We start from the raw sequence: 15,727 nt of genomic DNA, 5'->3' as shown, positions 1-15,727 counted from the left end.
AGATTCAATTTGAGATATCGGTTCCAGAAATTTCACCAATACAATGGAGGGGAATGGAATCTAGTTTGAGGCACAACATTAAAAGTGATATTCAAAACATTCAACGGCAACATATCTTTCAGAAACAATGCATGCCATTGTTACTCTGGAGAATCCACATCCACACAACACTTCCACTGAAGATATAGTCCCTAGGCTATATGAAAATACTTATGAAAATACTGACTTTTGTAACATACAGCCTATCATTTTAACACTGCAGCAGACAGGTGGTAATATAACTAATTTCTGAGAAACTGGTTGCACTTTGACAGTTAATGCCAAAATATGTATTGACAAATACATGGAAATTAAGAATTAAAGGATTTAAGGATTTTACTGCAAGCTGAATATTAAAAAGAGCCCTTTGTTCAGGGACGGAAACGATGAAAGAATGAGGAAGGATTTGGAGATGTAATGTACAGTCACAAAAGGACTTTTTCTCATGTTGTGGACTTTCTTTTGGTAACATTTAAGAAGTCCATTAAGTATTTAATACATTGTTTATAATACATAAAATAGGCAATTTGAGGTGTTTATTAATGTACAGTATTTGTTTAACTGTCATTCATTATGTTTATATACCAACATCTAGTTATGAATTATTCATAGGTGGAGTTATTTTTTATTGACAAATACATGAATAAACACTTAGAATTGTCCTTATATCTGCTAACAACTATGTTATAAATGTTTATATATGCTTAAATTCATGTAAACTGATGTTCTGTTTTCTTAAAATAATTCAGGCTTGTTTAAAATGTCGAATTCTGTCTGTAATATGCCTATGTATAATCTGTTCCTTTTTATTAATAATTTATTTACCCTACATAGTTTAAATAATTTACATAAGCAGATAGTGATAATAGAATTTTCTCTAGCTTTGTTGTAGTTTTTTATTATATATATATATATATAATAAAAAAAACTACAAAAAAAGTTTTAAATAATAAACAGTTTCAATAATTAATTAATAAACAGCTTAAATAATTTACATATGCAGATAGTGATAATAGAATTTTCTCTAGCTTTTTTGTAGTTTTTTTATTATATATATATATAATTTTTTGTAGTTTTTTATTTTATATATATATATATAATAAAAAACTACAAAAAAGCTAGAGAAAATTCTATTATCACTATCTGCATATGTAAATTATTTAAACTATGTAGGGTAAATAAATGGTGTAAAAAAAAGTTTTATAGCAATATTTACAATGATGCACAAAGCTTCAAATTAATTTGAATGTCTTAAAAATATTATAGAAATTAAAAAAGCTAAATGTATAAAATGAACATTATTGTTATGTTGCGGTAAGGACATTTAGTATAAGAACAAGTGATGAAAACCATAAAAAGTAAACACGTTACGATCAAAATCTTAACGACTACTGTACATGTAATTTTGTGTGCCTGTTTATATTTATTTACATACTTTGATGGTTCAAATTAAATTCATAGAGGTTGACTTTGCACTTCAATTTAAAGGCCTGACAATGCTGTCTGTGTCCACTAGGTGGCATCAAACTCAGTGAATGTCTGTCTCACAGGCTCACAGTGAAAGTCACGCACCCAACACTAAATTAATTATTACTCACATGCAGAACATATAAGGCAGTTACACATATACCTCTGCGACCCGCTTATAAATGCTGCAATGTGATGTTTCCTCACTGACTGTCGGCGATTCAGGCAGATGGTGTAATGATTGAATACATGTTCAGACGTTTGAATAACTACTTTGAACTCTGACCTCCTCCTCTTCCACTTCCACACACACACACTATTGAAAAGGAGTTTTTTATGACCATCATCATCATCATCATTATCTTTATTATTATTCATATTATTAATATATATGTGTGTAGGTGTATATACTGTATTATATATATATATATATTTTACTCATTTATTTTCTTTTTGTTTGTTTTTGTTCCCCCTATCCCTATGCTCTACACATAAAAGAAAGGATGTCTGTATGTGTTTAAGAGTAGATGTATGTCATATATGACCATCTAGCCTCATTCAGTGCCAAACTCACACCCATTATCCACATCACACACACACAAACACACACTTCAACCTGCTTTTATCCCCTTTGTCTTGTTTTGTTTAGTTTAGTTTTTGTACTCTAGTTGTCTTTCTCTGTATAATATATTTTGGTCTTTTTTTATATATGTCCCTGCACATGTCTTATCACTTGTTTAGTAATCACTTTATAACACAATAAAAAGAAAAAAAAGTAAAGGAGTTTTACAACACAATGTGATTCATAGTTGTGGCTTTAGCTCTTATAGTTTCGGATACATAACAACCGGATTTCCAACATCTGTATTCCCGACAATTACGCACGATAATGTCCACCACAATCTCATCTCTAGTCATCTGTTGGTACCCAGGAACATCCGGAAGCAGACAGGAGCCTCTGACTCTGCACGGAGGGGTGGATGAAACTCTCTCTCTCTCTCTCTCTCTCTCTCTCTCTCTATCTCTCTCTCTCTCTCTCTCTCTCTGGATGAAACTCTCTCGCTCTCTCTCTCTCAGTCTGTTGAAATCGTGGAAATTACCAGTTGTGCGCTGGAGAAGCGTCCAAACGCCTTAAACGGACGGACAGATTTACTTTAAACAACATTTTATACACTCTGAGGCTCTTTCACGCTATTTTTTATTGTTCACCTGTCGAGGATGGAAAACTGATGGTGAGTTAACACACTATGTTAAAGTTATATCTGAGTGCTTTTTCTTTTTTCAAAAGAAATTGGGCATAAAAGTTTTTTTTCTGTGAATACTTTATGGAAGTCAGTCTTTCTATCTATCTATCTATCTATCTATCTATCTATCTATCTATCTATCTATCTATCTATCTAATAGTACATGGATTAAAATGTGTCTGTTCAGAAAGGATCTGTTTTCCTTATATATATTTTAATGTCCTTATTATATTTAAAGAGTTGTGCCTGAGTTTTTTTTTCACACTAGATAATATGATGCAGCCTCTGTATTCTATCAAATTGTTAAATCATTTATGAGGTGTTGAACGCCTGTATGGGGGTGAAAAAGTGATTGATCTCTTGTACTTCATAGGGACAAAGCCTAGAGTGCAAATTATGGGCTAGAATATGTTACAGAAGTTAATGGGCATGGAGGCAACTATTAGCCCACACACGACTTCCTGCCTCCATGGCTGTCAACATCATTATTAGATTGCTGTCAATTAGAGATTAGACTGTCCTGTTTTCTCTCTATCCAGCCTGCACACATACAAACACACACACACACACATGGTGTACAGTAGCCTGTCAGCTTGTATGTCAAAATGTGTTTATTCCAGATGTTAACAGCTCCTCATCATCATCTCTTTTGCCAACGCCCTGAATGAGCGAGATCTAATCCCTGGTCCTGTAGTCTGTGAGAGGCAGCAGCGAAGCATTAGTTGTGAGCACTTAAAGAGCTGTGAGTGTGTTGGTCCCAGAGGAGGCCACAGATACTGATCTGTGATCACTCTGCATACAGGTATGTTAGGTTAGGTTGCTTATTAATGAAGGCATCCTACTAATCACTAAGTCTGGTTTAGTCGCTCAGGTCGTCTTTGCTGCAGTTCTGCAGCTGTTGAAGTGGTCGGCATATCGAGGTCGAGGACTGATCAAGTAGAACAAGTAGAACTTTTATCAGCACATCAGTCTAAATTAAAGACACCGACATGTTCATATGGACATTGAAAGAGTTATCGGTCGCTGAAGTTGTTCCTCCTGTCCACTGTCTTACTGTCCATGTAGAATTGCCTTGCTGATTCCAGAGAGTGTACATTAAGTGATGGCAGATTGCACATTTTTTTATCTGTTCAAGATGTACCTTAAAGAGAAATATATCATACTAGTTAATGTTTTTCATGAAATGACTGTATTGTATACAATTTATAGGATACATTTTACTGTCGTTGTATGGGTTTTGGTAAGTGGTGAAAACTTGAATGGATGATATTGTTCATGACGCAACTACTCTGCTCTGCTATGGCCTTTATGAGTGAAATACATAAATACATGTGATATGTGTATATTAGGGCTGTAAATCGATTAATCGCATGATTTTCCATGATTAATCGTGATTAATTGCAAATTAATTGCAAATTTTGTATCTGTTCAAAATGTACCTTAAAGGGAGATTTTGTTTAATACTCTTATCAACGTGAGAGTGAGCAAATATGCTTGCTTTATGCAAATGTATGTATATATTTAATATTGGAAAACAAATGACAAATATTGTCCAGGGCTGTAAATTGATTAAAATATTTAATCGTGATTAATCACAAATTAATTGCAAATTTTTAATCTGTTCAAAATGTACCTTAAAGGGAGATTTGTTTAATACTCTTATCAACATGGGAGTGGGCAAATATGTTTGCTTTATGCAAATGTATATACATATTAATTATTGGAAATCGTTAACAACACAAAATAATGACCTATATTGTCAAGAAACCCTCACAGGTACTGCATTTAGTATTACAAATGATGCTCAAATCATAACATGGCAAACTAAGCTCAGCTGTCAGTGTTGTCAGTTGTGCTGACTTGACTATGACTTGCCCCAAACTGCATGTGATTATCATAAAGTGGGCATGTCTGTAAAGGGGAGACTTGTCGATACTCGTAGAACCCATTTTCATTCACATATCTTGAGGTCAGAGGTCAAGGGACCCCTTTGAAAATGGCCAAGACAGTTTTTCGTCGCCAATATTCAGCGTACGTTTGTAGCGTTATTTAGCCTCCATCCCGACAAGTTAGTATGACATGGTTGGTACCGATTGATTTCTGAGTATTTCTAGTTTCATACGTTCACTCGAGCTTTAAAACTGAGCCTGTTACAACCTCCGAAAGACAGAATAGCTGCAGGGCCCGACACATTTTTAAGAGGTTAAGGATCTATTCACAGCCAGGATAAAGGGAGATAAATGATTACATCACTAATAGCTCTTTCAATAGACATATGGGCATGGGTGAACCTGTCCTTTAACCCTCATCGCAGCCACACTGATTTTGATTGTGAAAAAAACCTCGTGGACAGTAGATGTGACTGAGCGATTTGAAAATGTAAAGCTACTGATTCTCCTGGAATATTGTCCTACACCTTACGTCTCTTTTTTGACCTTTGTAAAGGTGTACTTGTCTTTATTTCCTCATGCTTGTAGTTAACCAGCTGGTTTGAAATCTGGTGTCAATATTCAATTTCAAGATGTGGGTGGAATTGTGAAGGCAGAGGCAAGAGTGTGTTCTCGTACACAACGTAGGCTACTTGATGTGCAGAGCAAACACACTGTATCATGCCTTGCTTTAGTTTATTAATCTGAATGATATACAGGTTTTGGAAAATGTTTTTTCTTTAACTGTACAACCAAAATTAACAATTTAACACATTTGATGTCATTGGAATTGGGGCTTTTATAAGTCTGTCAGACACCTACAGCAGTTTTACCCTGCAATAGTAGAAAGCTTAGAAGCAATAGGCTGCAGTCCGTCATAAACCATCTCTTACCTAATCTAAGTAATAAGACGCAGTTTGAGGTCAATTAAATGAGTTTTGAAGTGAGCAACAATGTACATTAAAAGTTCATCTTGAGCTTCAGTTTGTCACTGTGTGAGTGTTTAATATACTTGTAATCAGTCATCACTTAAAGCTCATCAGCCGGACACAGTTGAATGTATGGTGAATAGCAAATACCGAACTAATGTGTTGACATTCTGTTCCAGTGAGAGTCGAGGGAAACAAATGTACATCCATTTTAGGTTAGTCGGCACAAGGTCGCGACGCCGACAGGTTGCAGATAAATTGAAGTGGGACTATTTGAAGCTTCAAAGTGGCAGCTCATATCTCAAGTTGTGCGTAATGAGTTGGGAACAGATTGACGGGATGATGCATACCTCTTTAGAGGTTGACCTTGTTGGGTGAACATCAAACCAAGGTTTATTTTATGAGAAGTTATAAGAAGTTTGTCTTCAAGTTTGTTGTTCCAATGTTGTTCCTCAGTTGCTCCTTTCCACCAAGACTAGGCTCTATTATACTCCTCTAAATAGTTATATGCTTTAGTTATGGAAGGACTGTTGTCTTTTAAGATCATCACACATCAGAGGTACGTTAGATACACTTGATGCAGAAGAAAGCTATGGGCTCAGTTGGTATTGTACCACAGTATGTAAACAATATGTGGTGCACTGTAACAAAAATGGTATCTACACTACGGCTGTCAACGCAAACTTGTTTTAACGCCACTAATTTCTTTAACGCATTAACACAACTTAAAATCTTTAGGTTGTAGTGGGCTCGGTTTTAAGATGAGGTGAAGATACTGGTATCATATGAAACTAGAAAACCTAAAGAATCCATTGGTACCAACCATGTCACCCTTGTTTATCGTGAAGGAGGCTAAATAACGCTCCAAACTTACGCTAAATTTTGGCGAGGAAAAACTGGCATGGCCATCTTCAAAGGGGTCCCTTGACCTCTGACCTCAAGATATGTGGATGAAAAAGGGTTCTATGGGTACCCACAAGTCTCCCCTTTACAGACATGCACACTTTATGATAATCACATGCAGTTTGGGGCAAGTTATAGTCAAGTCAGCACACTGACAGCTGTTGTTGCCTGTTGGGCTGCAGTTTGCCATGTTATGATTTGAGCATATTTTTTATGTTAAATGCAGTACCTGTGAGGGTTTCTGGACAATATCTGTCATTGTTTTGTGTTGTTAATTGTTTTCCAATATTAAATATATACATACATTTGCATAAAGCAAGCATATTTGCCCACTCCCATGTTGGTAAGAGTATTAAACAAATCTCCCTTTAAGGTACATTTTTAACAGATAAAAAATGTGCAATTAATTTGCGATTAACCATGGAAAATCATGTGATTAATCGATTTACAGCCCTAAAACACACGTATCACATGTATTTATGTATTTCACTCATAAAGGCCATAGCAGAGCAGAGTAGCTGCGTCATGAACAATATCATCCATTAACGTTTTCACCACCTATCAAAACCCATACAACGACGTTGTATCCTATAAATTGCACTCAGCTATACAATACAGTCATTTCATGAAAAACATTAACTAGTATTTCGTGTGAAATGTGACTGGAAATGATATGGAACTCTGGTCCTAAATGGTCCGCTTTTATTTTGAAAATGTAATGTTAGAAAGCACATTTCTCATTGCTGTAGTGGGTTTGTGTGGGTGCTTGGTCTATTCTCTGATAGACACATGTAATTTATCGACCTATCCTCATACAACGGTTCGTATGATATCTTACGAAAAGTTATTCACATAGAAATAGAATAGTTATACTTTATTTATTTATGTAACCAACACTTAGTACTTGCAGAAGCACTGCATTTGACTACTTCAGCACTTCAGTCATTGGTGTTCTTTCAGTCCAGAGATGACAGCACCACTGATTATCTCTCTGTGCAAGGCACACAGGTAATCTTTCAACAACCAGAGGCAATGTTAACACTGATGATTTGTTGTACTATGTGCACAAGATGCTGATATTATACACCAAACACCAAAATCCTTGAGTCAAAATCCAATTTAAATCAGTTTAAACCAATCCAATTTAAACCTGCTGTGTTTCATCTCTCAACTGTGTCGGTACAGTTTCTCTCAGCCTGACATTACATGCAAACCTCGTGCACAGTTGTGTATTAAAAGTAAAAGTTTTTTGTTTTTTTTGTTGCAATTACATCACACATGTACAACAACCCAGTGCTGTGGGCAGTTGATTGACCAGTGTGTTTGTGATTGATTTTTTTGCATCACAGACACAACGCATGGAAGTATTCTATTACACTGTTACATTCAGACCAGGCAAAAGCTCTCAGTGGCCGGGCACCCGGAGAGATGCAGTGCAATATGGAGTGCATTCATATTTAATACTGCATAGGTCTGCCTAACACATCATACCAGTCAGGCCTATTAGTAGGATGGATCTATTCCTCCTCTGTCTCAGTGCTCTGAAGGGAAAGTGGACTCTCTTCATTTTGAGGGATGACGGAGAGGAGCAAGAATCTCACCTGGAATTGATCATTGTCATGTCAAATCTTAATTTTATCTACAGAAGAGCAGATAATTAGATCTAATTTTACCATAGCTGGAGGGAATTTATGTGTATGACAGCCATTTCTAGGTTCATTATAGCCTGCCACTTCCTGAGATGATGATCTCTGGCACAAAGAACAGAACCACACCCACCTTTCTCTCCTCTCCATTTAAAGCACCTCTAATCTGCCAATAAAAATGAATACTTTCAATTATTTTGCTTCCAATAAAAAAAAACATTTCACGTTGGATATAACTCGGTTGTTCGTTCCAACCCCTCAGGCCTTCCTCATGCTGGAGGCTAGCTGTTCACTCTGAAGACGCAGGATGAAAAGATGGCACAGCTGCTTGTACGACCAGGTCCAGACAGCTTCCGCCCCTTTAGTCGTGAGTCCCTCAAGGCCATCGAGAGACGCATCGCCGAGGAGAACGCCGAGAACGCCAAGAAGCCCAAGGGAGAGAAGAGAAAACGCAATGATGAAAATGAGCCCAAGCCCAGCCGTGACCTGGAGGCGGGCAAACCAATCCCTCTTCTGTATGGGGACACTCCTAAAGGCATGGTGTCGACACCGCTGGAGGACATGGATCCCTTCTACTGTAATCAGAAAGTAGGTACTGCATGCAGCTGTTAGCAGGAGGCTTTGTATCTTAGATGACAGGAAGACCAGGCCCGTGATAAAGATTTGTATGAGGTTCATTAGCAGTATACAAAATGTGATTAGTGATTTGAAATGTGTGCTGTAAATCATAAATGATTAGTAGTTGTAACGATGCTATCATTTATTATTTGTGTAAACCACAGTGAGATGTTGCAAGTCAGCCAGGAAATAAGAGTGTTTTATACATGTCTCTCTGTTTCTGTCAGACTTTCATAGTAGTAAACAAAGGGAATTTCATCTTCCGCTTCAACGCCGCTCCTGCCTTGTACCTCCTGAGCCCCTTCAACCTTCTTAGAAGAATATCAATTATGATTTTGGTACACTCATATCCTTTCATCCAGATGTTAATCAATGACAAGCGTGAATTGTGATTATGTTGAGCCCACGCTAAATCTGTGGTTACCATCCTATATCCATGATTTGTTTACGTTGCCATCTTGTGTGAGATTATGATGAATTATACAAAATAAAATAAGTGGCTTCCTTGACGACCGCCTGCACGTTGTTCAGTATGGTGATCATGTGCACTATCCTCGCCAACTGTGCATTTATGACGCTGAGTGGACCGCCTGACTGGGCAAAGAATGTAGAGTAAGTTTCCCATGAATTACACATTGAAGCACAATATATAAATATGAAAATGCAGTTTGGTTAAACAACTACATTTTGTTTCCAACAGGTACATGTTCACCGCCATCTATACCCTTGAATCCCTCATTAAAATATTAGCTCGAGGGTTCTGCATAGGGAAGTTTACGTTTCTAAGAGATCCCTGGAACTGGCTGGATTTCTGTGTCATTGTCATGGCGTAAGTACCTGCCACACAATAATGCTTGAACAGTTGTTAAATCTGTTCCCCAAAGGTTGCTTCATATAGACAAGAAACAAGTTTTATGTTTTACTGGTTTCATTGTTGGTAACAAAAGCAACAGTTTAGTCTAAATGTGTTACTGTTTATTTATTACATATTACCAGTTATCATTTAGTTCAAAGCCATTTTTAAGGTCTTAAAGATAAGGCTGGTGTTATTCTATATTTTTCTTACAGTCAAACAAATCGCAAACCAATAATGCATTGGAACGTCTTTCAGCACTTTCTGATTTCCCTACCCCGTCCGTAGCACTCAACCACAAGCCCATTCATACCTACTTAAAGGGAGTATTTGTAACTTTCAGAAATGCTTGTTAACAGCGACACCTGTGGCCGTGAAATCAACGAAAGTCAGCGTCGGGCTCGCGCTTGCTTGCTCGCTCTCAATATACCTGAACGAGCATCGCTCAAAACAGTGAGGCGACACAAGTCAGCTAAAACCACAATATCACTCTATATTTCAGCTGCTTGGCAGTGATGTTAGCTGACCAGACGAAGGTCTCTCCATGAACATGATTTAGATCTGATCCTAGTGTTGGCTTTTCCTGCCCTAAGTGCAGGCTGATGCAGCGGAGCTCTGCAGCGAGTCTCCTCTGCTCTCTCCGCCCGCAGCCAGAGAGAGCAGAGGAGACACCGGCACCCGGTCGGTAACGAGAAGCCTACGTAAATCTCTGTAGAGCTCCGTCACTTCACAAGACACGGAAAACCTCTGTTGGTCTGGAGGAGCTGCAGCAGTTATTTCTGCACAAACGTCCCCTGTACATTCACTAGATATTCTCAGAGCTAAACTAACTCTTCTGCAGTGTGTAGTGAGCGCGCGTTCACGTCTAGAGGTGGAGCGAGCTGAGCTGTCTGAGTGAAGGAGAGCAGGCAGAGGAGGAGAGGGTACAGCGGCTACACGCGAACGCGCATATGGGAGTGCGCATTTATGACGACCCGCTACATTTATGCGCGTACAAAGTTACAAATAGTCCCTTTAAGATGTAAATCTTTTAAAATGCCTCACAAATATATTTAGTTTCAATTTTAAAAAAAGTGAAATAATTTTCTAAAACGGCTGGACACTGGTTTTATAGTTAGGGACTATTGTTAGCTGTGGATTAATACACATTTGGTGAGTTTTAACAGCAGCCCAGGGTCATTCTAATGAAGGAACATGTTACCCAGAGAAACAATGTGGCCCTTTTATGTTTTTGTTACTTTTTGGAGAACAATGGAGGTCTATGGCACAAAATATTTTTTGGGTTTGGGTATCTTTATGGGATTTGTTGACAATAAGAACAATATAGAATATCACCAAACTTATCCTTTAAGTTTGTATCACATAGTGCATCACATTGTTCATCACAGTGACCTCATCTCCAATGTGCATGCCTCAGTTTATACGACTGACTGCTTCACCTGATACTGTATGTACAAACATGTAATAATGTAGTTTATCTATTTAACATTGTTGGCTTCTGTGTTACATGCATTGTTGTTAATATTCCATAGTAATTCTAAGTTTCCCTGCAGGTATGCAACAGAGGTTTTTGGCCTTGGCAATTTCTCAGCTCTTCGCACATTCAGAGTGCTGAGAGCTTTTAAAGCTATTTCAGTTATCCCAGGTAAGCAGTAGGAGCAAGTGCATGCTATTTAGCCTCTTGCACGATTTCCTCCCACTGCCCCTCAACCCTCCGCTCCTCCAGTCGCCTCCCCTCCTGCTGCGACTGCCATGACATGTATGCCGGATGCTCCCCTGACTCCACCCATCCACCTCCTTATCACAGATGTGTCACAGAGTTGTTTCAGCAATCTGAACTTCCACAATCCTAAAAAAAAAAATCTTGGGCATCCCAGATGAGAGCTAGTTCAAATGGGTGTGTCTTCAGGTCTTTAATGGATCAGTTTCTGAGTCCAGCTGTTTGATTAGCCACTGAAATCAGGACTCTTAAGCAGCAAAATTCAATGAGAACAGTCAATTTAATCTGCTCCTTCCTTCACAGCCATTTGCTCCTCTTTTCTTGCGGTTAATGAAGGCATAATTTGATATCATCTGTGGTGAGGGTGTGTCCCATTATTGCTGCATGTCCAGTACGTCATCACTGAAATGCATGATGCTAATTTCCTGTGTTACGTTATTCTGACCGTTTGCCACATTGAGTTTTGACAGTTTTGACCTCCATGTTGTCAAAAATATTGAGAGCAAAATGTAATTAAAAGGAGTGGCTAAAGTCTTATTTGTTGTAGTATTTCTAGTGTTTGCTATTAAAACATCACATTAATTGTAAGGGGTCTTTATATCATTGCTTAGATGATAGTGGAAATAAATAAAGAATGAATGTTTTACTTTAAAGGGGTCTTCACCGATTTTACACATCAAAAAGTCCACTGCATCTGTGCAAAAAAAACGTTTGCTGCTACAGAGGGAGATAAGTGAAGTTTGATAAATTGCCTCAAGTGATGTCACTTGAGTCAACACTGAGGCTGATGACTACAAGTTTGAAAATTAAAATAAATCTGGGGGTGTGGAGTTAGAAAGAAGTGAGCTTACCAGACCTCTGTAGCCCTGAGACTTGAGGCTTGAGGCCACTTTAACCGCTAGCATAACACACCCAAATCTATAACAGAACTGTCCAGTTGCATTGTGGGTGTTGTAGGTTTTTACAAGGCCTGGAATAAAAAAAAGACGTTATCTCTGGTTCTGCTGCATTAACCTTTTTTATTTAAATGTTCCATTGTGAGTCCAACAATGTTACAGAAGTGCAGCACTAAATCGGTGGAGTAGCCTTTTAAAGACAGAGCTCACTGGCATCACTTTTTATTGTTTGCACATGCCTGCTGTTAATGTTGACAGTGTCTTATAATTGACTACTCAAAGTAACAAGTGATACTGTATCTGGCAGGCCTGAAGACCATCGTTGGTGCGTTGTTCCAGTCAGTGAAGAAGCTTGCCGATGTGATGATTCTCACCGTCTTCTGCTTGAGCGTCTTCGCCCTCATAGGGTTACAACTGTTCATGGGCCATTTAAAGCAAAAGTGTGTCAGAAATCTGAATGATACATTACTTAATGTGACCAACATGAATGGAACACGCGACAATGTAACGATCGACACGTATTGGCACAACCACACGAGCAATAAAGGTGAGTATTTTACTGTTCTACTTTGAGTTGGTGACTCAAAGTAACACAAAAAACAACACACAAATCATTATTGTGTTAAGGATAAATGAGAAGTCGTGATTAGGCCAACTTGTCATTATTATTTATGTTTTCTTTCAATATTCACCACTTTATTAGGTGCACTTCTACAATCTAATGCAATTAGATACGACAATGCACTATATTCCATCTATGTGAGGCTTTCCATATTTAGTTTTTTTTTTTTTTTTTTTTTTTTACATTGTCTTTTTACAATGTAATTTATGAGGCTATATTTAATGATGCTGTTGTACAGAATTGGACTGCATTATATTGAGAGATGTATTATTTATCATCCTCATTGGGGTGGACAAAACTTTAGAACCACTAGAAACATCATTAATGCCGCCTACTTCAACAACAGCACTAACCACAGCCTCAACAAATGTCCATAGAGTTGAAATGACACCTCAGTGACCCTGTTTCAACAATAACTAAACACTACAGGGCTCTCAGAGAGATTGTTTGTTGCAGCACTCTTCTGCAGGAATGCTTTAGAGGTGTACCCATTCAAATTATAATTGTTATATTATAATTCATTGTCTATCATGGGCTTTTTTTAGCAACCACTGCTGACAAAAAAAGTGTGTTTTTTCCTTTGTTTCCCCATCAGAAAATTATTATTACCTCCCAGACAGAAAAGACCCATTGCTTTGTGGAAACGGCAGTGCAGCTGGGTAAGCTTATTCCCCAACCATTAGAAGACTGGATACAATATAGAATGCTTATAATCCTTGTATGATGCATTAACATTACCGTATGGATGGTTCCCTCTGAGCTTCACAGACTCTCTGTTTGTTGCAGGCAGTGTCCAGAGGGGTTCAGGTGCCTCAGAGTAGGAAGGAACCCAGACTACGATTACACCAGTTTTGACTCGTTTGGTTGGGCCTTCCTCTCTCTGTTTAGACTGATGACACAGGATTACTGGGAAAACCTTTACCAGCAGGTAGGCAGTGGAATTAGAACGACTGGATGGACTTTTTCAGGCATATAATACATATAAATGGATGTGATTTTCAGTTTGCACTTTTTTGATCAAGCTTCAAAAATATCAAATACTAAATGCTCTACACAAAATGAAAATAAAATAAGAGATAAACACAATAATAACATGATAATTCATTAACAGTTTAAACTCAAACCTCATGTAATACAGCTTAAAAGAAGATATATTAAAGAAAGCCGCAAAGTCTATAAAAATGGGTCTCGAGAAATATGGTTGCAGCAACTGGCTTCCTACAGTAACTTAAAGCAGCAGTGGGTAGAATTGGAGCAAATATGATTTAAAACAGTTATGAGAATATCTAGTGAATGTAGACTGGACGTTTGTGCAGAAATAAATGCTGCAGCTCCTCCAGACCAACAGAGGTTTTCCGTGTCTTGTGAAGTGACGAGGCTCCTCAACGAGTTACGTTATCGTCTCGTTACCGACCAGGTGCCGGTGTCTTCGGCTGCCGGCTGCGGTCAAGAGGCGATAACGTAACTCGTTGAGGAGCCCCGCTGCTGAAGCCTGCGCTGAGCAGGAAATGCCAACACTAGAATCAGCATTGATTCATGGAGAGACCTTCGTCTGGTCAGCTAACATTACTGCCAAGCAGCTGAAATATAGAGTGATATTGTGGTTTTAGCTGACGTCTGTCGCCTCACTGTTTTGAGCGATGCTCGTTCATGTCTATGTAGAGCGAGCAAGCGCGAGCTCGACGCTGACTTTCGTTGATTTCAAGGCCACAGGTGTCGCTGTTAAGCAGCATTTCTGAATCTTACAAATAGTCCCTTTAACCTTAAGTGCCACTATGGGTCTTCCTTGGTCTTTTGGCTGGTTTTGGGGGCAGGTTGATGAAATGTTTGACCTCACGTGTGGTGGAGGATGCTGTATTTGTACGGTCTGCTTCTCTAAATGCGTAAACAGGCAGTGCTTGCTGTGTTAAGGAGGGGTTCTGTCAAAGACAAAACATTCTCACATTACAATGTTGGTATTAAAAGTGTTCAAACAAACCTCTAAATGAAGTGCAGGTGCATCTTGGTCAGAAGGAACAAAGATGAGTCCCACTGTGACTCAGGCAAACACAACTTGAATGGCCCTAAAGTCCACTGAATAGGCTTAACATTGTAGTATCAGCAAGTAAAGCAAACAGTAATACAACACTACACTGTGTGTAACTGGGTAGCATTACCTGTTTGGTGCTATCAAAGAGCTCTTTTATGTCAGTGTCTCTCATGATATGGAACAGTGATAGTTTTTTTTTTTTATCTTTTGGTCTGATGGGTATTTTATCTAATTAATTCAATTGTAGTTTATGAGTTTATGCTAATCTTGACATTATTTCTCAGAATATATTCTCTATATAAATGCTGCTGCTTGGTGGAGCTGCAGCCACAACAACATAATGATATTCATAGACAGTATTATAGCACAAAGCAAGCGGTAATGTGGAATTAGGGAAATATGTGATAAAAAAGAAAGAAAAATGAATTAGTATGTTATGTATAAATATATTCAATAAGTATACCACTACATTGTTTATTTTCCTTCCAGACGTTGCGGGCAGCTGGGAAGCCCTACATGATCTTCTTTGTGCTGGTGATATTCCTCGGCTCCTTCTACCTGATCAACCTGATCTTGGCTGTAGTAGCTATGGCCTACGAGGAGCAGAGCCAGGTCACCATGAGAGAGGAGGAAGAGAAGGACGTAGAGTTTAAGGCCATGCTGGAGCAGCTGAAACAGCAGCAAGAGGACGCTCAGGTTAGATCCCCATATAACTCAATGTAAAAGGACTGATTCCAATTAAATAACATGCAGTTAGGATGCATCATGTGTTTAGTACTAGAAATTAGATTGTTTTATGAAAGAGAGCTGAGGGGGTCAAGGTTGTTTCCTAG

The 15,727-nt window shown here is 38.3% G+C and overlaps 1 protein-coding gene across 1 annotated transcript in view; it reads left to right on the top strand.

The window, feature by feature from the left end:
• The first annotated feature begins 2,566 nt into the window (after positions 1–2,566).
• The window catches only part of scn1laa (sodium channel, voltage-gated, type I-like, alpha), a 29,549-nt gene continuing 16,388 nt past the window's right edge, over positions 2,567–15,727 (top strand). The window contains exons 1-10 of the mRNA XM_074659378.1: positions 2,567–2,738; positions 8,419–8,744; positions 9,002–9,120; positions 9,297–9,386; positions 9,475–9,603; positions 11,181–11,272; positions 12,551–12,790; positions 13,461–13,524; positions 13,652–13,793; positions 15,384–15,590. Of these exons, the coding sequence (XP_074515479.1) occupies positions 8,472–8,744; positions 9,002–9,120; positions 9,297–9,386; positions 9,475–9,603; positions 11,181–11,272; positions 12,551–12,790; positions 13,461–13,524; positions 13,652–13,793; positions 15,384–15,590 (1,356 nt within the window). The 5' untranslated portion in view covers positions 2,567–2,738; positions 8,419–8,471. The remainder of the gene's footprint in view (positions 2,739–8,418; positions 8,745–9,001; positions 9,121–9,296; positions 9,387–9,474; positions 9,604–11,180; positions 11,273–12,550; positions 12,791–13,460; positions 13,525–13,651; positions 13,794–15,383; positions 15,591–15,727) is intronic.

This window comes from Sebastes fasciatus, chromosome 14 (assembly GCF_043250625.1).
Source record: "Sebastes fasciatus isolate fSebFas1 chromosome 14, fSebFas1.pri, whole genome shotgun sequence".
Lineage (NCBI taxonomy): Eukaryota > Metazoa > Chordata > Actinopteri > Perciformes > Sebastidae > Sebastes > Sebastes fasciatus.
The sequence above is the reverse complement of the archived record's forward strand: the minus strand, read 5'-3'. Positions and strand labels throughout refer to the sequence as shown.